Source organism: Nomascus leucogenys, chromosome X (genome assembly GCF_006542625.1).
Source record: "Nomascus leucogenys isolate Asia chromosome X, Asia_NLE_v1, whole genome shotgun sequence".
Lineage (NCBI taxonomy): Eukaryota > Metazoa > Chordata > Mammalia > Primates > Hylobatidae > Nomascus > Nomascus leucogenys.
The window spans coordinates 5,523,541-5,546,022 of NC_044406.1; the positions used below are offsets into that span (position 1 = coordinate 5,523,541).

General features: G+C 44.9%; 1 protein-coding gene across 1 annotated transcript in view; it reads right to left on the minus strand.

Moving 5' to 3' along the window:
- The window catches only part of PUDP (pseudouridine 5'-phosphatase), an 88,878-nt gene that overhangs the window by 8,197 nt on the left and 58,199 nt on the right, over positions 1–22,482 (minus strand). The window contains exon 3 of the mRNA XM_030806571.1: positions 17,094–17,323. Within this exon, the coding sequence (XP_030662431.1) occupies positions 17,094–17,323 (230 nt within the window). The remainder of the gene's footprint in view (positions 1–17,093; positions 17,324–22,482) is intronic.

Genomic DNA, 22,482 nt, shown 5'->3' on the forward strand with positions numbered 1-22,482 from the left:
AGCCAGGATATTGACAAACTGCAAATTAATGGCATTTGTTTCTTCCTGTTTTTTTGTGAGATTCATCAGAAATGCACATTTATATTAGAAGCTGGGCTTTAATCAATAGCTATCAGCAATTCAAGCATGTTAGACATATTTTTAGGAAATTAACACCTACATAAAGTACTGTCTTGGGCAGGCAGAAGACAGAAAGCAGAGCAGACAGCTCTCCGGCCTCCCTGGAGTTCATGGTCTCCAAGGCAGGAAACATGCACTGGGGAATCCCTGCTAATAGAAGCCCGCTGTGGGGACCCCTGTTTGAGGCACACAGTCCTCTGGAGCAGGGACAGCAGTCCATTCACCAGGATTTGGAAGGTGGATTTGAAGGAGTGGGTTTAGGGAAGATGACTTAGGGATGTCTGGTCAGAGGCAGGTCATGAAAGACAGGCATAATCGCACATGATGTATGTAGCCACTGGGAAATGGAAGGTGTGTGTGGGGTGAGAAATGCAGGCAGAGGGAAGAGCTTGGCAGAGACAGTTACTGGCTGCACTCCAGTGTGGAGAGGCTTGTCGGGATGAGATGGACATGCAGAAAAATAAACATTGTACTGGGGGCAGGCAGAAGACAAGGCCCCAGAAGGAAACCAGAAGTAATGAGTGAGGTAGGGAGCAAGGGGTCAGGCTGAGAGGTCTGTGCTTTATGAGGTGGGTGGGGAGGGAAGCTGGGGAGGGTGAGATGAGGTCACAGCAGGGCAACTGGTCATATCAGTGTTTTAGAAACATCAAAGAAGCAAAACCACTGATTTACCAAGAAACTCTGACCATTGTGAAAGGCAGTGCCCCCCTACCCTAGCAGTATTGTTTATGTCTAGTAAGATTATTCAAAAGCATGACTGCTTAGTTTTTTGTTTTTTTTTTTTTGGAAATCCAAAATACAACTCATCCACTGAAATACCTGGCTTAGTGTCAAATGTTTTATTCCACAATGGTGGCTTAATTCAGATCAGTTGGTTACATGCTACCTGCTATTAAGATGGCCTCATGCAAATTGTCATTCTTTGAAACTGCTGGTATGTGGAGATTGCACAACTTCATGTACAAATGCAGACGGAACCAGAGAAACCACTTAGCAGTTACACTGGTACACCACCACCATACAAATGAATTACAAAGCAGCCCTCAAGAGATGTTACACACGTGGTAACAAGTAGTCACTGCTGGCCTGTCATTTTAGCAATTTATAGTTTGCTTGATATATGTGTCTGGGTGTACGAATCCAAAGAATGAGAAAAAATTAATTGCATAGTAATCCATTTATCAAGAGTCATACTGAATAAAATGGAATAAAAACATCACAAACAGGTACAGCATGGAGATTCTGTTGGGTTAATGGTCTTTGTAATTGCAAAGGAAAATGATGTTACTATCACTTTTGGGTGTTCAATTCAGCTTATCTGAAGGGGCTGGAAAAAGATCAAGTAATTACTAACCATACTTGACTTTGAAATGCGTTCACACACCTGTCCAGTTGATGTGGGGAGAAGAGAGTGTAGGAGGTACCGTCTCCCCTTTCATTCCATTAGCTATGGGAATACCAGATAATTAGGTTTTTTAAATACTGTAAGTATAATATTGTTTGTTTGTTTTTTGTTTTTGAGACAGGGTCTCACTCTGTCACCCAGGCTCGGGTGCAGTGGTGCAATCACGGCTCACTGCAGCCTTGACACCCCCAGGCTCAGGTGACCTTCCCACCTCTGCCTCCCAAGTAGCTGGGACTACAGGGAAGCACCACCATGTCCGGCTAATTTCTTTTTGTAGTTTTTGTAGAGATGAGGTTTCGCCCTTTGCCCAGGCTAGTCTTGAACTCCTGGGCTCTAGCAATCAAGCTACCTTGGCCTCGCTAAGTGCTAGGATTTCAGGCGTGAGCCACTGCACCCGGCTAATATTGTTAGATATGTATTCGTAAGCCTATGAACTATTGCGTAGTCCACTTCTAAATGACAACTACAAAAATCTATGAATGGCTGTGTAATTCATCCTATAATCATGACGACTGTTTACTACAGTCGTTATTTTGAGCATATATATAAGAGAAAAACAGTACGTATTCAACGTTTCTCTTTATGTTGGGACATGCACTGGCACTTCCTTCTCATAAAAAGAATAGAACGTGAACAGAAGGCTCTTACAAGACAGAAGAGCCCACTCTCTGGTCATGGGGTCACTCATGGGACAAGTACAAAGATTAAAACCAGAACACACTGCTAAAAACTATCAAAGATAGGCAAGCTGTTGATCTGCATTTATTGGATGTCTACTGAATAAATAATGAGGGCATTCTACATTCTGAGGTCGTGAACAGCCCATATTCCCACTTGGGAACACAACCAGAAACAGTAGTTCCTAGTCATTTCATTGTTCAGGTGTGGTTTCTCAGTATTAATACAGGGAGGTGGGGAAGAGGAAAGGAAGATGTAGGGGTGAAGGGAAAGATTGCCCCCCTCCTCGCTCCTATTTAGGAATAAATCAGGTGGGAGATGTGCTTCCGTAACCAGCTGGACAGAGTCTGTGTCCCTGAGAGGTGCCCAGAGGGTCCCAGTTTGCACCAACCTCTCCTGAGTCATGCTGGAACCTTCTTTCTAGAGAGCTGTGTTTGGAGAACGGCACACAGAGCCCCCTGACTCCTGGGCCTCCAGCATCTCCCAGGAAGACCTCCAACAGTATGTGATTAAACTATAGACATGCAGCTCAAATAATACTCTGGATGAGCCACAGAACATGTCTTCTTTTCTACAGAAAACGTATTTTCTTAACCTTTGAATAAGCTAGGGCATTAGAATAAAAATGTACTTATTCAGTGAGCAATTTAATGGTTGGATGTTTTCAAGAAAACTAGTCCCTCCCTCATTTTTTTTTTCCTTTTCAACAGAATCAAAGATGCTGTTCTGCTAGTGCAAATTTCTTAGGAAAAGATAAATGTGTGAATAACACCATACCCCTCACAGCACGTGGCATTGGTCTCTGGAGGCTGACATTCTGCAGAATCAAATACTGAAGGGAGCAGCCTTGTCCACTTACGGTTCAACAAGGGTCCCTGTTGCTGTGCAACGCTCATCTCACAAAATGACCCCACTTCCCTCGCTATCTGGCTGTCATTTCATCAAAGCACACACACCCTGCCTGATCCCTTGGGCGCCGGCCTTTGGGCAGTTCCAGGCCAGCTCCTAAATCCTTGCCTGGCCGCCTGGGAGGCTGGAGCCCATTTTCCAATGACCTTGCTAAATGAACTGCGAATCTGCTTTTGCTGAAGAAACGCAACCTTCTAAGGAGGCCAGAGGGAAGCAACTCTGGTGGCACCATTCTGCCAAAGGTCACCCTGAGCATGGGCGCACAGCTGTGCCACTGCTTAGTTACCAGGTCTCGCGATTCCCATACCAGGTCCGGCTCCGCGGGGAGACTTCCTGAGGCCTGCCGGCATAACATTCATAGGTATTGATGCCCGCGCTGTCCCTTCCGCGGACTCCCCAGAAAATTCCGCTCATAACGGAGGCTCCTTTGCTGTTCTCATTCTCCAAGCCTGCTGTTTTCAGTGGGAGAGTCCTTGAGGCACGTTCAGGGCGCCCACATAGTCAAATCTACACCCACAGTAATACTAAAGCACCGGTGACCTTTCTATACTGTGTTGACAGTGGTATCTACAGTACAACTGCAATGTCGGCAGGAAAAACAGCCCACACAGCTGGGGCCCGCGCATGCAGGAGGGCCAGAAGCCGAGCTCTGCTGGCAAGCGCGGCGCTCCGCCCCACAGCAGGCACTCCGGCAAGAGGATTAAAGCGCGGCTCCACCTGGGAATACCTGCGCTGAGTGGTACACACTCTACTTTTATGAAGCCTCAGCCTTCGAGTTGGCTGTTTTTTTAAGATGCCGTGAGAAGATGAAAAGGCCCCTAAAGCGCGTGTGCCACATGGGGAGGTGAGCCCCTGGTCTCCAAGGAAACCACGTGCTCCCCCTGCTCGCACTGCAGCAAGATCCCCACTTCATCATGGTTTTTCTTTCCTGGAGCCTCATGTTTATTTGAAGGAATGACTGACAGGCAGTGAGTGATGATTACTAAGATTTGGGCATCTGGCAGAACTTTTCTAGAAAATTTTCTCGAAAGAGGGCCACTTCAAGGGAAATAACTGAGTGGGTTGACAAAAATAAAGTCTGAGTTTTCTAGAGAAATTGAGAATTTTGGAAATCGTGCATCTACCACCACAAGCTTGACAACTTGCCAGAATTGAGACTTACCTGATGAGACTGATGGCGACATGAACAGATGTGGGTTTTTGTTATTATTATAATGAAATGAGTCAACATTTTGGAGATCTAATTTTTCAGCTACCCAGTATTTTCTGAATGAACAAATGCATGATGTTACAAAATCATGCATGGATACAAGATCCATTCAAAGTTTAAGGCTCGGTAATAGATTTGAAGATACACGAGGAGTAAAGGTTAGTGATAGGGCTTCAATTTCCACATAGCAACTAACTCTTAAGAAACTATCATTTGCTGAATTCTGGTGTAGTAAAACAGCTACACACAGAAATAGAGCTAAAGAAAGAAAAATAGTTAACATTATCTTAAAAGACTTAAAATATCCCTTCCTTTTCAAACTAGGTTCTATATAAGAGATGTGATCTCAGCTCACTGCAACCTCCGCCTCCTGGGTTCAAGTGATTCTCCCATCTCAGCCCCCCTGCCCCCAAACACACAAAAACAAACAAACAAAAAACAAAAAAAACCTCGGGCTTCTCATTCTCATTAGCCACTTCTTCTGGGGACAGCTCTAGGGGTAAAGGGTCCCACTGTTCCCTACCTGCTGGGTAATCAGATCCCTTCAAAAAGATGCTTTCGAGTTTTTGCCCAGTTTTTCTCATTGTTCTTAAGGGGAGAGTTAGCGCAGCTCGCTTAGGTCCTATCACCAGAAGGAGACTTGGTTCGAGTTTTCCATGTTAATATCTGATTGGAGTAGGATTCACCTTAGTGTTGGAAGTAAGCCAGAGCCTTGGGGTTTATGTCCCCCTCTCCACTGGCAAGACAGCTGCCCCGGTATGATTTCCTGACTGATTCATCTGTTTCACAACAATCTGAAATGCCACCTTGATCCTCGCATAAATCCCCAAACATAACGAGGCTGAATTCACTGGTTATTCTCACTATTCTAGTTTGGGTGAGGGCAAGTCCAAGAATGTGTACACAAGCATTGTGGAGGCCAGATCGGGTGAGGAAGGTACAAGGAAGGTACACCATGTCCAGGGGTGGGAGAGTTCACAGGCTTTATTGCAAATTAGCCCAGGCCAAACACTTTTAAAAAGTGGATTCCTCAACTACAGCAATGTTATGCAATGCAAGGTGGGGAGCCATACATACAAACAGCACTAGTGCTACTTATGGGTCACATGTTCTCCCTATTCAATATACCATTCTCCTCCAATCGCAGTGAAGAGAAACAATGCCCAAATTTGCCAATAATCTGTGGTACTACATTAAATGAGATACTAAACATTTAGCAAGGTTTTAGCCCAAAACATCCAATAATTATTAGTAATAATTACTAGTTAAAAGCTAAAAGATATTTTGAAAATTGACACAATTGTAAAAGACAACTGGTAATGCAGGACCAATGAACTTGATGCACTAGTGTATGGGGGAATAGTGACTAGACTATATTTTTACTGGCTAGTTGTCTGAAACCTCGCTATCAAAAAGACTCAGTGAACACAGTATCATTAAGAAAAATGCACAGCTGGTCACCAGCCAACCTAATGAAATGCCCCGAGTAGGGTAGTGGCATTAGTACTGATAGTGGCTACTAGTTCTTTTAAAAAGTGTTTCAAGGAACTACGAGGCATGGATTTTTTGAGGCATTTGAGTGACAGTCCAGAAATAAAAAAATACATGTTTTAGAGCAGTGGTCCCCAGCATTTTGGCATCAGGAACTGGTTTCATAGACGACAATTTTTCCTAGATCAGTGGGGGGTGAAAGGGGCTGGTTTTGGGATGAAACTGTTCCACCTCAGATCATCAGGCATTAGATTCTCAAACGGAGCACACAACTCAGATCCCCTGCATGTACAGTTCACACTAGGGTTCAGGCTCCTGTGAGAATCTAATGCGGCCTCTGATCAGACAGGAGGCGGAGCTCAGCTGGTAATGCTGGCTCACTCACCGTTCACTTTCTGCTGTGCGCCCTGCTTCCTAACGGGCCATGGAGTACTGGTCCGTGGCCAGTGGATTGGGGACTCCTGTTTTAGAGGATGCAATAAAACATATATGGAGACTGCAACTTTTTGGTTTACAACTTCGGGGAAGTTAAAGGGCCAAAACCAGCACTGCTATAAAGATTAAGCTATTAGATGTTTTTTGCTGGAAAGTATTTCCAGAGACGCGAGCTTTTTCCATAACACATATTAATCACACACACACAAACACACACACGCGTGCGCACATGCATGCGCGCACACACACACAGTGCTGATTAAATGAAGCCTTGTTACATTTTCCATTGTTATACAAGTATCTGCCTTTAAAAGGGAAATAGTGGACCAGGGGTTCATCCATCAGTATTTTCTCCACACAAAGCACAGGGCACAGTGCCACCCTGGAATTTCTCTGGTCAAGCATAAAGAAGATATCTGAAGGCAAGACATATGAAGAGTAATTATGAGAGGACAGAAGTTCATTCTGTTCTGAGATTTGCTGTTTTTCTCTAGCATTTAGTGAAATTATTTCTTCACTTCTCTGCATTTGACAGAGTGCAGAAGGGCCTCATGCCTCTAATTTGTGTTTTTCCAGAGACCCTCATGCCCCAGGAATGGCTCAGCTCTGGCGTAATTCTGCAGAACAGTACAGGAGCCCGTGTGCATGCAACCTGTGTCGAGGTCTCTGCAGGGCTGTGAACTTGAAATCAACACCGCAGTGCCCCAAGTTTCCCAAGAATGACGAGAAGCTCTCCATCAAAGGACGACAGATTCTGCCGCTGACTGTAAGCCCTGGAAACCAGTCTGGAGGAACGCAGGTGGCTATGGGTCTGCCAAGAAGCCAGAACACTCACTGAGCTGTGACCTGGCCAAAGCACAGCTCCACCTCCTATCAAAGCTGATGATGTACCCAAGGGGAGAGGGAGAGCCTGAAGGTGAAAAAGACAGCCTCCCCATTGACATCGCTGCAGCTGTAGTGGCAGGAGATGGAGACAAGGATCACGAGAATAGGTGTCAGTCAGGGTTTGTGAAATAACAATACAGAAGACGAATGCCTTCTCTATTTGTGGGGAACACTACAGGAAAAGAAAAAGAAGGTGATATGGTTTGGCTGTGTCCCTACCGAAATCTCATCTTGAATTGTAGCTCCCACAATTCCCACATGCTGTGGGAGGGACTCGGTGGAAGGTAATTGAATCAGGGGGGGCAGGTCTTTCTCATGCTGTTCTCATGATAGTGAGTAAGTCTCATGAGATGTGATGGTTTTGTAAGGGAGAGATTCCCTGCATAAGCTCTCTTTTTGCCCGCTGCCATCCATGTAAGACATGACTTGCTGCTCCTTGCCTTCCGCCATGATTGTGAGGCCTCCCCAGTCATGTGGAATTGTGAGTCCATTAAACCTCTTTCCTTTATAAATTACCCAGTTTTGGGTATGTCTTTATTAGAAGCGTGAAAACAGACTAATATAGAAGGCCACACTATAGCTGGGAATGTAGGGTTTCTTTGCCAAGAGTTTATAAGAACTGAAAATCAAAGAGCAAGAAATAACTACTAAATTCTAATAAGAAATGACATCGGCTATTATTAAAACTAAATGACAGTGTGTGCTCCTAAATCACTCGGTATTCCTGGCATCTTGCAATCCGATAAAATGGCACATACACGAAAGGTTCAATAAAAGCTTATAGAGGGGAATTGAGTCCCTTGATGTGAATCTGTTTCTTTACCTACAGAATCAGTGACTGGATTCTGTGTCTATTGGCTTCTGCTTCTGTATATCGTGCGTTGATAGCCTCTGATTTGGGTGTGGGGACAGGGGAGGAGTCTATGTTCTCAGGCTGGGAATGAGACCTTGAAGTCAACACAGCAGCTGCTACCTACAGCCTCAATTCAGGAAGGGAAGAAATGTACAAATGAGGACAAGGGAGGTTTTCAGAAGAGAAGGCCTAAGAAGTGGATGGATAAAGGAGGTTGCTGGCTGCAGACGGCATGTGAGGAGAGAAAATCCTCGTGCAATGAGAAGCTTCAAGGTTGGCTGAGGGACTCTAGGGTGCCTGAAGTGACAGGAGCAGGCTGAAGGAAAATGTGGGAAAATGGAGTGTTGGCCGTGTTTTCAGAGGTGCTCATGACTTCCAGGCAGTGCAGATTCATGAGCCTGGGGTTCAGACAAGCAGCAGGGTCCCCAAGAGTAGATTTAAGGTGGGAGAACCTCTATTGAGACTCCTAGTAAGTGTGGCCTGGCTGAACTTTTACATAAGATTTTCCCAAGGCCCCTTTCCAGACCACTGGGCCCAGGACTCTACACGTGTCCAGAAACCAAGATTTGAGTCAGGCACAGTGACGACAAGTAGCAGATAAGATCACCCAGGGGGATGGGACAGAGTGAGATGAACACCAAAACAACACCTGCACACACACAGATGCTGACTTTTGGGGATTGCTGAACCGAGTTCCTGGGTAAGAGGAAGTGCAGAGAGAAACAGTGGGAGCAGTGGATGAGGGCAGAAGGGCATGGTGCAGCCAGCAGAGGGAGACGTTGCAGAGAGCATGGGAAATGGATGTCTGTGGTTTCAGCAGTCAGGAGCAGCAGATGCCAGGATGAAATGCCCCCCGAAGTGAGGTGAGGAGGCGAGGATGCAGTCAGAAACAGGGATTGTGGCACCTGGCAGCTAACGTGGGAACAAGACTGAGGGACACCGAGGTCATCTGGGAGAGCAAGATGCCCCAAGGCTAGTGTTCTGGACATGGACGTAAGGCTGCTCGGGCTGGATAAAGGCAGGACCTGAGAACCAGGGGCTGGGCACCTCAGGGTCGTTTAGAAACAAGGATGCCATGTGCGCTTGGCAGGCAGAGGGCCTCTTGTTGGTGCTGGGTACTGGGCATTCAGAGAAGGGGGCAGGGGAGTAACGATGGGGTGTTGGGGAGAAGCAGATGGGGCCTCCATGGACTGCGGAACATGCCACAGTGGCATGAGGGTTATTAGAGTTGAAGACAGTAAGCATCAAGTACAGGAACAGACGGCTTCCGCACTCCCTTCCCTTTCTAAGGAAAGCCTTCCAGAAGAATTCAGCCCTCAGCCCTCGTACATCCAATGCTCAGGAGTTTCACAACCAGGGAAGTGTGAGTCTTATCACCAAAGATAAGAAGTCAGCACCTGTCGCACCTAGATGAGAAATCGCCCCAAAAGATGTTGTTATAAAACTATCTTATCCACCATCTAGTCTCCTAACAGCCCACTTAGTTTTCCTAAAAGTCGTTTATTCTTCTGTGTGTCCTTCTGCCATTCTCCCATCAATGTTAAGATGACATACAAATCCGAAATTCTAACTGCCTCCTTAAGTCACATTTTTCTGTGAACCCCTTGGTTGTATGTAAATACAAATCTATCTTTACTCTTGATAGTCTGTCTTTTGTTAGTTTGATTTACAGGCCCCCAATCACTGCACCTAAGAGGGTAGAGGAAACACATTTCCTCTGACAGTGCAATTTGGTTTAAGCAAGTGCCCTCATGCCAGGAAACTCAGGAGGGACACCAAGCCCAAAGGCAAGTTCAATGAAAGAAAAGAAGTGTAAGGACAGTATCCGTGAAGGTCCTTGTTATTACGGTTTTTTAAATAATGAAAGAAGGGAGAAAGGGAAATGAAATAATACCAAGGACAAGTGAGCAGAGGCATGCCTATTTTGTTCAGTGATGATGGGTGACAGGAGGAGGTGGCCTTGAGGCTGGAGCAATGAGGACCCAGGCTGTGGGGTCCTGAGGCCCACAGAGGGTGGCAAACAATGGCAGGTGACGGTCCTCACCCTCTGGAGCAGCTCCAGTGTGGCTGTGCCCTTAACTCAGTGTTGCAGGGTAAGAAGCTGATTCAAGAACATCTAATCTCCCCAAAACCAGAGGCCCAGCAAAGCTCAGCTGGTCACCAAATATTAACTTTTGTTTTTTTTTTTTTTGAGAAGGAGTCTTGCTCTGTCACCCAGGCTGGAGTGCAGTGGCACAGTCTCAGCTCACTGTACCTCTGCCTCCCGGGTTCAGGCGATTCTCCTGCCTCAGCCTCCCAAGTAGCTGGGATTACAGGCATGCACCACCATGCCTAGCTGATTTTTGTATTTTTAGTACAGATGAGGTTTCACTATGTTGGCCAGGCAGGTCTCAAACTCCTGACCTCAAGTAATCCACCCACCTTGGCCTCCCAAAGTGCTGGGATTACAGGCGTGAGCCACCACGCCTGGCCCAAATACTAACTTTAAATTGGACATAAGTAGTATACAGCTATTTGTTCTCTATTATTCTCGGAGGAAAAGAAGTTCCAGTTACAGAGGTCAGCTCACACTGACAGCCTGCCTGCTCCTGTCTGCATTCTTTTGGGACATATGCAATATACGATAAGGATAAGTTAAGATGAAACTTTGTATAAATTTCACATGCAGTTACAGGTATTAGAAAAATACATATATTTTTAACTAGCTACATCTTTTTTTCAGTTTTTTTAAATCTAGGAAAGAGTCACAGAGATGCAAAAAGTTCTTCAAATTTGGTACAAGTTGATATGAATATATGCCCAGAGACAGTTTTCTTAATTTCACTTTCTCCTAAGCCTCCTATAACTTTTGACATTACTCATTTTTTTCTAATTGAACTATAAGCTCCCTGAAGGAAATCACATTGGAATCACACCTGGCACTTCCTCCTCTCTTACTGCCTATTTCTAATCTGTCACCCAGTACTCCACTGAGCTCTAAAACACAGACATGGCCAATGTGTCCTTGTAAGAATTTCCAGTGAGCTCAAATGCCTATTGCACCATGTGTAAACTTTTCTGCTTGGTTTCCAAAGTCCTCACGATTGATTCTGTGTTGGCTGCACTCCTGTTGGACTTGTTCTGTTCAGCACTAATCCCACCCTCTGTTCTTCTCTGTAAAAACGCTGAGCATTTATCTCAGGCCCTGTGCCATCCCCAGTTCCCCATGATGCTCTAATTTGTGCCTGAGTGAACTTTTGGTCTGACTGTCACACTAGGCAGAGCTGCCTCCCTCAACATTGCACTGTAGAGATGGTCCAGCGTACAGCAGAGTTGAAAGAATTTCACAAAACACCTGTATCCCTAAGCCACCACCCAGAATGTACTCTCTATTTTTTTTTTTTCCTTTGAGACAGAGTCTTGCTCTGTCACCCAGGCTGGAGGGCAGTGGCATGATCTCAGCTCACTGAAACTTCCACCTCCTAGGCTCAGGTGATTCTCCCACCTAAGCCTCCTAAGTAGCTGAGACTACAGGCAGGCGCCACCACACCTGGCAAGTTTATCATCATCATCATTATTATATTTTGTAGAGATAGGGTTTTGTTATGTTTCCCAGGCTAGTCTTGAACTCCTGAGCTCAAGTGATCCTCCCACCTTGGACTCCCAAAGTGCTGGGATTACAGGCATGAACCACCACCTGTAAGACTGTATTCTTAACAAGGTGATAGCATAATAGTTTGGGCTGTGAGTAGAAATGTCTAAAGGTTGGTTGAAATGAGCCCAGTCTACCTATTTATGTGGACTTAGCCCTTATTCATTAAGAAATACGCAGGTTTCCAGGAAAAAGAGTAGAATCTACCACGTCCCTTGTTTACTAATTGTGAATATTATCTTACAACTTCAACCCTGGTATTAAACAAAAAAAGACAGATACCGAATATACACAAAACTTAGGCTGGTAAAATGAGTCTATCTATTTATGCAGTTTAACGTATAACTTTCTTTTTTTTTTTTTTTTTTGAGACGGAGTCTCGCTCTGTCGCCCAGGCTGGAGTGCAGTGGCGCAATCTCGGCTCACTGCAAGCTCCGCCTCCCGGGTTCACGTCATTCTCCTGCCTCAGCCTCTCCGAGTAGCTGGGACTACAGGCGCCCGCCACCACGCCCGGCTAATTTTTTTGTATTTTTAGTAGAGACGGGGTTTCACCGTGGTCTCGATCTCCTGACCTCGTGATCCACCCGCCTCGGCCTCCCAAAGTGCTGGGATTACAAGCGTGAGCCACTGTGCCCGGCCTACATGTATAACTTTCTTGAAAACAGAACAGAAAAACAAAAACAAAAATAATTTTTTTAAAACCTGAAATTCAGCTCCTAAAACAACACTAACAAGTACAAGAAAACTAAAACATGCAAAGTAGTGATGGCTAGGCTGTAAAAAATTGATTTCCAGCTGGGAATGGTGGCTCACTCCTGTAATCCCAGCACTTTGGGAGGCCAAGGTGGGCAGATCACCTGAAGTCAGGAATTCAAGACCAGCCTGGCCAACGTGGTGAAACCCCATCTCTACTAAAAATAAAAAAAATTAGCCGGGTGTGATGGCATGTGCCTGTAATCCCAGCTACTTGGGAGGCTGAGACAGGAGAATCACTTGAACCCAGAAGGCAGAGGTTGCAGTAAGCCGAGATCGTGCCACTGCACGCCAGCCTGGGCAACAGAGCAAGACTGTGTCTCAAAAACAAAACAAAACAAAACAAAAAACTGATTTCCGATTTCTGGTTTTACTTGTAATAAATATCAACCCTAGAAGTGATATGTAAGCAATACCGCCATTTTTGTTTCACAACAACGATGGCATTTTTGTGGCTGGGAACAGACAGCCCTGGGGTGCCTCCCAGCTTGGTCTCTCAAGTCCCCGCCAGCCAATGAGTGTGCTCACACTCGCAAGTCTCAGGACCTGGCATTCGGCACATGGAGGCCCTCTACCCACTGGGTCTCTGGCCTTCAGGGGATGTGTTGGCAGATGTCGCACCCTGCCTGGCACACAGTGGGCGGGTGCTTTCACTCAATGGGTGCTCATTATCCTGAAGGTGGGTTCTGGGGGGCTTCTGAAGGTGGCCTTATGTTTGCTTTATATTTTTTAGAACAAAATAATGATACATGAATAACTTAGAAAATATTCTCAGTGAAAACTTGATTCTTTAATGTCAGCTCTGTTGGACACTTTCTCCTAGTAAGATGGGAATTAATATTTAACTTAATTAATAACCCTTTGATCCTACTTGTTTTTGACTACTTTCCTATGACTACTACTACTACTATGCTTAATTAACCTGGTGACACCTATGGCATGATAAATTCCCTAAGGCAATTCCCTAAGAGATTCAGAAGTCTCTTCAGTGACTGCTGATTTAATGGAATGCCCTTGAACTCTGGAGGCATGCTGCCCCTGTGAGCTCACACCCACACTGCGGGCAAGAGGAAGCAGCAGGACCTGACTGAAGAGCTCCAAGATCGTCCACACGCCCCCTGGCCACTGCCTCCTGTATTCCTGACACAAATGCCAAGTACAAAACCAGGGCTGCTTCCCTGACAGAAGCTTGGGAAAATCTTCCTTTAGTATTACAATATGCACATCACAGGAGGAAGACCCACAATGTGTCACTGTCTCTAAGTAAGAAGCATGAGAGGAAACATTTCATTTCTGCAAGAGAAATACATCTGTAAGTAAATGTAGATTAATAATAAGGAAAATGTTTAGAACTTTCTAAAAGCTAAATGACTTAAAAAATGCAACTGCTCATTTTTCTTTGACAAGTCTAAAACAAACATTGTCAATGAGAACACCAAGATGTTAAAACACAATTCATTCCATGGGCCTCTTTGCAGGGTACCTTGTGAGAGAAATTCCTCCTCATGAGGGCCCTTGCTTTGTGGGTTTCACCATAACTGGTCCCATGCAATGGCAGCATGTGGTTTCCACATGCACTTTGCTTCCATATACATTTTAAAACATGGCTAACTTTTTGTGGAGACAGGGTCTGGCTATGTTGACCTGGCTGGTCTCAAGCTACCGGGCTCAAGCATCCTCCTGCCTCAGCATCCCAAAGTGCTGGGATTATAGGTGTGAGCTGCCACGCCCGGCTGTGCATGGTGGTGTGTGCCTGTGGTCCCAGCTACTTGGGGGGCAGAGGCAGAAGGATTGCTGAAGCCCAGGAAATGGAAGCTGCAGTGAGCTACGATTGTGCTGCCACTGCCTATGGCCTGGACAACAAAGGGGACCCTACCTGAAAAACAAACCAAAACCAAAAAACCCCACATGAAACACCATGTTTCCATTAACAGAGTGCCTTGCAAAACAAGGACTGCCTGTACTTGAAATTCCGTTTAATTGCCTTAGCTACAGGAACAGCTCATGTTAACACGGCAAATATTTTACCTTATCTTTATCAGTTTGTAAATACAGAACTGAATGCAAGTGCCAACATATTCTGATCGATTCTGGGACATGGTGTATGGAGTGCAGCACCTTCACTTTTCTAGTGAACAATAACTCAGGTTAAACAACAACAAAAATGGTGTTTCTGGGAAGAAGGCTTTATAGCCTGAAGCTATGGAATAATTCTTCCACAAGGGGGAAATTCTGAGGAAAAATGAACATGTTGCAGAGGAATTTGTAACAGGATGCCAAACATGCAGACATACACATGTCCAGACATAAGAAGCAGATACATGTTCCCACTGGGACCTGTTCCAGCCGCACCTGGAGGCTCAGCCTTGACTCTCTGACTTACTAGCTGGGAGGTCTCAGGCAAGTCCCACGTCAAGCAATTGCAGTCAAGTTGAATTCAGTAATGAGACTTAAATCAAGAATGAGATTTCAATCAGCCCAGGTATGTGTGTTGATAAGAATGCCCCACTGTCTTTCAATGACTGTTTATTGCTATGGCATCATAAAAACTACACACCTGGTTTTTGTCCCCAGTTCATGACATAGAGCTCCTAAAACACTTGGAATTTCTGAGTCATTAATAAGCCATTTTCAACCTAATGAGGTGCCTCTAGTGGACCCAGGACAGCTTTAGGACAGGGTCTGGACATCAGAAAGACCAAATATGTGATTAGAAGACTGGGTCTGGGCACGGTGGCTCACGCCTGTAATCCCAGCACTTTGGGAGGCTGAGGTGGGTGGATCACGAGGTCAGGAGTTCAAGACCAGCCTGGCCAACATGATGAGACCCTGTCTCTACTAAAAATACAAAAATTAGCCAGGCGTGATGGCACACACCTGTAATCCCAGGTACTCAGGAGGGTGAGGCAGGAGAATCGCTTGAACCCGGGAGGTGGAGGTTGCAGTGAGCCGAGATTATGCCACTGCACTCCAGCCTGGGCGACAGAACGAGACTCCATCTCAAAACAAACAAACAAACAAACAAGACTGGAACTTTCAGCCCTCCCCCTCATCTCCAGGGAGGGCACCTTGGCCCGGATTGAGTTCAATGAGCAATCGTCAGTGATGTCATCACTCACACCTACGTAAGAAAGCTCCATAAAAACCTCTACATAAGGGGCCTGGGGAGCTTTGAGTTTGGTGAGCACATGGAGGTGCCGGGAAGGTCAGGTGCCCAGAGAGGGCAGGGGAGCACTGCAACCACCCCCCGTACATTGGCCAATGCCTTGCTTCCATTTGGCTGTCCCTGAGTTTTACAGTTCATAACAAAGCAGCAAGTGTATGAAAGTGTTTTCCTGAGCTCTGTCAGTCATGTTAGGGGATTATTAGACCTGAAGAGAGGATTGCAGGAACCCCCAATTTGTAGCCAATCAGAAGTACAGGTGGCCCCTGGAACGCGCGATGGGCATCTTGTGGGACTGGGGCCTTAACCTTCGGGGTCCGGGCTAACCGTAGGAGTCAGTGTCAGAACTGAACTGAATTGCTGGATGCCCACTTAGCTTCAGAGAATCAGAGGCCTGTATACTGAGGCACAAGTTCCGGCTGCCTCTATAGGCTCAAGGTAGTAAGTTGCACCCTGGGCAAAAAACAAAACAAAACAAAACAACAACAACAACAACAACAACAAACAGGTCTTTCAAGACTACTCCGGTAGCTCAGCTTTGTTGGGAAGGAGGTTTCTGAGTAATTTCCCTGAGCTCGTGATCGGTGTCACTGGTTAGTGATGAGAGGTGAGGCCTGAAAAAGACCTCTCCCTGAAAGGCTCTTCCCCACAAACCACAAAGTCCTCACATGCGGGAACCCAGGGAAAGCAGGCATTTGCAGGGACTCCCTGACGGATGCCCTCCCCAGCTGCTTACACTTACATCGCCAGCGGGAGCCCCCATTTCAAGGGTGACTTGCTGTGATTCTGGAATCTGTATCTGCAGATCGTTCAGGCCAAGGACTCCATCTTGGCAGTCACAGAGCAGTCAGAGGAATCTGGAGCCAGGCCCAGCCACCATGAGCGGTCAGCTCTCTAAACGCTCTGCCCAGGTCACCTGAGGAGGAGCCTTATATAACAAGAAGAGGGAGCCAGGGGCCGTCTCCACTGCATACCCTGCATGGTCAAGCAGCCACGGTGCAGGACAGGGGGTGCCACGGCATACAAACCCACCAGCTGCCACTTTCCAATGGAGAAATGGATGGAAGTCCAAAAACTTGGCGATAAAAACCCAACGTCGCTACACAAGCAAAAACTCTGCAGCAACCAACGAGCACTCTATAAGCAGTTGGGGAGGGGAACTGAGTTTTAGTGATTTATATCTGAACTGCAGTGAATACTCACCTTAAAGCCTGCACCTAGACAGTAAGACTGTTTTAAGCCCCACATTAAAACCGCCGCTTCCCTGGAAAATGTCTGAATAGGCCTTGTTCTGGCACTGTAAGCTTCTCAGACTGTCCCTGAGACCCAGTGGATTCTGGCTGAGTCTCCCTGGCCTGGTGACTTAGGTGCGGCCACGATTCCTCACAAAATCTTCCAACCAGACCATCTCCCTTCCCACATACCCAAGTTCTAGGGAGCACTGCAAAGTGGCCTTCAACAGCACAAACCACAACTTTTCACATTTAGCAAACACTACGTGGATATTATTTGGTGGAACATAGTCGTGGAACACGGCCCGTGTCACCGGCACCCGCTTACCTTCTCCATAGCAGGAGGGGGAGAGAACCTCTTGGCACAAGCTAGGAAGATGTCGGGGTCTGGCTTGCCACGCGGCACTTCGGGGTCATCTCCCAGCACAATGTGGGAAAACAAGCTGAAGAACTCCTTGTGGCGGCTCGTCTTCATCTCGAACGACGCGGACCCCGAGCTGGTGGCCAGCGCAAAGGGGATGCCGTGTTTCCGCAGGTGGATGATGAGTTTCTCAGCCCCTGGGGAGGAGGAGGGAAGGACTGCGGTGAGGGGCAAGGCCTTCACCACAAGACCTTCTTCCAGGGACAGTCCCTCCAGCTATGTGGCAGCACACTCTCAGGCTGCTCCTTTTGAGGAATTTCTGACCTAGGACAGATTGTTTAAAAGCAGTTGTCAGCTCCAAAACATCCCTGCTCAAAATAAAACAAACCAAAAAATCAAAAAAGCTATTGGCAGTTGAGCGATACATTTCCCAAAGGAACAGAAGAAAAGCGCACTGGGAGGCACTGCTGCTTTGTCTGCTGGGCCTCTTTATGAAACGTGGAGAAGGGCAGCGAGCAGGCCCAGGAGGTGACTGGACCTGGGATCTGGCCAGGGCACCGGGGAAGGCCCCACAGCAGGGCCTCGCTGAACCATACTTTTTTTCCAAAGCAGTAAATACACAAGGACTATGCTTTTGGTGTTTTCTGCAAAAACACTGTATTCTAGAGAAAACATTTCAATCATTCTTCACCCTGCTAAGGAGAGGAAATTACACAAAGGCCTCCACCAGATGCTGAAGAAGGCTGTGGCTGAGGGACGGCTGCGGCGCTACTTGACAAGGGATCAGGGGACAAAAGAAAGCTGCTGAACACAGCTGATCAACAGCAACGTGCCATATGAAAAGAGCATCCTCACACTGTCATTAGCCACACGGATTAACTACAGTGACCGCACAGGTCCATGGAGGTCATCATGGAGCCAATCATGAGAGGACTAGTTATCAGAAAGAATAAAAAATACCAGGAGTCCTTCCCACCTTTAACTTATGCTGACTAGCACAACAGGAACATCTAAATCCACACAAAGTGTGACGGTTTGTCTAAAATTTTATTTTATTTTTGAGACAGGGTCTCGCTCTCTTGCCCAGGCTGGAGTGCAACAGCCGATCTTGGCTCACTGCAACCTCGGCCTCCCAGGTTCAAGCGATTCTCCTGCCTCAGCCTCCAGAGTAGCTGGGACTACAGGCATGTGCCACTGCGCCCAGCTAATTTTTGTATTTTTAGTAGAGATGGGGATTCACCATGTTGGCCAGGCTGGTCTCAAACTCCTGACCTCAGGTGATTCGCCTGCCTCGGCCTCTCAAAGTACTGGGATTACAGGCATGAGCTACCACGCCTGGCCTAAAATTGTATTTTAAATAATCATGCCTATTTTAATAATATCATGATTTAATGTCCCTACTTTGTCAATTGTTATACAAAAGAATCAACATAGTCATTTTTTCCAAACACCTAAAGTCATTCAGGATAAGGTAACAGATATCTGGAGCACCTGACCCTCTAGAGATTTTTAAAAGGAAGGCATGGACAGATCACAATGTAGTTCCAGGACAAAGTTAAATAAAGCAAATGAAATCAAGCAAAATCTAGCACTCCACTGGGTGTAGAATTCATAGTGTCTAACATTCAATCAAAAATTACCATGCCTGCAAAGAAGCAAATACCACCCACAACCAGGGGTGGTGGGGGGAAGCAATCAGGAGAAGTAGACACAGAAATGATAGAGACAGATGGAATTAACAGATCATGACCTTATGTAATGGCTTTATAAGTATTATAAACACACCTAAGATGACACTATCAGAATAAAAAAGAAAAACAAAAGACCCAACTACATGCTGTCTACAGAAACCTACTTTAAATATAACTACACAGATAGATTGAAGATAAAAGGATAGAAAACTACATACCACATAACTATTGCTCAAAAGAGAGCCAGGTTACTTACATTAATAACAAACAAGCCTTTAGAACAATGAATGACCATCATCAGGGATAAATAGGGACATTTCATAATGACAAATAGGTCAGTTCATAAATAAGACATAATTCTAAATGTGTAAACATCAAATAGCAGAGCTTCAGAATGCATAAAGCAAAAACCAGTAGAACTGAATGGAGAAACACAAACGTAGAAGGAAGTTTAAAACTCCTCTATCAGTAATTGATAGAACAAGTAGACAGAAAAGAAGTAAGGATACAGCAGACTTCAGAACCACTGTCAAGTAACCTGACCTAATTGACGTTCATGTAATACTTCTCCCAACAACAGCAGAAACCACATTATTTTTAAGTGCACATGGAGCATTCAACAAGAAAGATCCTATTATAAGTGATAAAACTATTCTCAAAAATTATAAAATACTTAAAGTCATACAGAATACCTTATCTAACGATGACAGAATTAAAATAGACATTAATAATAGAAAGGAATGTGGAAAATCACAAATATTTGGATGTTACACTTCTATGTAAGACATGGATCAAAGATGAAATCACAAAGGGAAACTAGGTAATATTTTGTAGAGAACTAAAAACTACCAAAATTTCTGGGATGTGGCTAAAACATTGCTTCGATGAAAACTGATGGCATTGAGTGATATATTAAATAATAAGGTCTCAAATAAGCAATCTAAGTTGTCACACTGAAAATCTGAAAGAAAGAAGTTCAATGATTTAAGCTTTTACCTTAAGAAAGTGAAGGAAAAGAGCAAATTAAACCCAAAACAAATAAAAGGAAGGAGATAATAAACATGAGAGAGAAAATCAATGAAATAGAAAGTAGAATACAGAAAACCAACTAAATCAGAAGCGAGTTGTTTGAGAAGAGCAATTAAATTAGTAGACTCCTAGCTAAACTGATCAAAAAAATAAAGAAGATCCAAATGTACTAACATTAGCAGGGAAAGAGGGGACATCACTACAGATCCTAACATCGATAAAATGATAAAAACTTAATTATTATAGGATTAATGGCAACACATTTGACCATTTAGGTGAAATGAGATAATTCTTTGAAAGATATAAAACTGCCTCAAGAAAACACGAATAACCTGAATAGCCTTCTGCCTATGAAAGGAATTGAATTTGTAATTAAAAACCTCCTTCCCACATCTAGGATCAAATGGCCTCGCTGGTAAATTTACCAACTTCCCAAGAAAAAAAAGAATGCCAATTCTAAACAGACTTTTCAGGAAACTGGAGGGAACACCTCTCAACTCCTTTTACATCAGCACTTCCCTGATCCCAAAACCAGACAAAAGCCAGACAAGAAAACGACAGATCTCATGAACATACATACACATACCTCCACACATAAAAACAAAATACAATCAGTGTAGAAGTACTCCACCTAAAGAGCTTCTACAGAACTTGAATCCATTAGTTAAAAATACTAAAATGCCACACTATTTCATTAGTTTGCAACAACCACTGATTAGTATCACAGAGGACTATATTTATTAGCTAAATTTCAATTTAAACCTTATCCTAACTGATGGATGAGATAAAAGAAAGGCTCTAATTTTTTTTTAAAAAGAGACAAGTCACACGTGGCAGTGCATCCTGTAACCCCGTTACTTGGGAGGTAGAGGCAGGAGAATCGCTTGAACCTAGGAAGTGGAGGTTGCAATGAGCCGACATAGCGCCACTGCACTCCAGCCTGGGCGACAGAGCCAGACTCCATCTCAAAAAAAAAAAATTAGCCAATCATGAACTTCTGTCTGGATATAAATAGTGATTAAAGCTGAGTATCAAAACAATCTGAATTTAAAACAAGATTTTTAAATTGCTGGCTTAAATTTTAAGCCAATATTTTAAAAAAATGGAGCACATTTAAACACATGGCTCTGTAAAACACGCTGTATAAAGAAAATTTTCTTAAAGTACTTTGGTGCTATTAATTTTAAAAACTTAAACTGATTATTTTATTATTATTGTTTTGAGATAGGATCTTGCTCTGTGACCCAGGCTGGAGCAGAGTCAAACAATCATAGCAGCCTTGACCTCCTGGGCTCAAACGATTCTCCAGCCTCAGCCTCCCGAACAGCTGGGACTACAGGTGCATGTCACCATGCCTGGTAAATTTTTTTATGTTTTGTAGAGACAGGGTCTCCCTATGTTAGCTAAGCTAGTCTTGAAGTTCTGCTTCAAGTAATCCTCTTGCCTCAGCCTCTCAAAGCCCTGTGCTTAGAGATGTGAGCCACTGTACCCGACCAATTATTTTATTTTAGCTTATCCTTCTTGCATTTCTATTGCTGTGAATTCTTTCTAAGCTACCAGCTGTAACAGTGGAGTAGATAAACAAACGCACATCAATGTGTCTAGACTGGAATGCAGCTCAACATTCTTATTGATGGAGAATGAATCAAAAACAGTTTTGGATGACTGCTTTACACCACCACAGCATACTGAGATCTTCAAAATGCTTGGGACTCCTATGAAGATGAAAGTCAAGACAAGACTATGACCACAGTCAGAGATTATGGGACATCCGTCAATTATACACGCTCTTTGGGCCTCAATTTTGTCATCTGTCAAAGAGCAATGATTAACGTTCCTCATGGAATTAATTCACAAGAAGAACAATGCCTGGAAAATGACATGGGTGAGGAAGCCCCAGATAAATGTTAGCCAGTGTCGTTATCATCAGATAAAGCTCCAGTGTATCGTCAGGAATGAACGATCCTAATCACCTGATTCAAAACTGCCTGATGCCTTCACAAAGTTTTTCATCTTTTAAAGACTGTGCACAAACTTTGTCTTACTCAGTGGCTTTCCCTGAGAAGTAAAAGACGAAAAAATGCAAATGGAGTTCTGTTCTAGGGAGAAGCTGATTAATTATGTGTATAAATGAACTCCAGTTCCCAGCTCCTAGCACTTGGCGTGCTTCTGTGGGTTTACAGGAAGCGCAGAGAGACAGATATCTAGATATCTGTTGCTCCAAACAATCAGCTCACAGGACACATCTCCAGGGGAAGAACTGGGGAATGTGGAGAATCAGCACTGTGGGTGGGAAGAAACGCTCCTGCTTTCCTCCATCCTAGAGACCTTAGGTGGGTGAGAACAGGGATGTGCAATTAAAGAGGATTAAACAAAGGAAAGAGGCAGAAGACAGGCAGCTGCCGCGCGGTCTCAGGTATTCTTGGCATTCTTTTGTTGGGTGGTCTGGCCATCAGAACCCTACGAGCCTGAACATTCTCTGTACTACCTAAGACCTGCAGTGAGCAACAGAAGCAAGTGGGGGTTACCGGGGGTTGACAACACAAAGGGGGAGAGGGAACCGCTTAGAGGGCCATGCATGTCATTAACGCTGTGTGCCGAGAACCACGTCCTGGGCCTCAGTCTAGAAGAGCTCT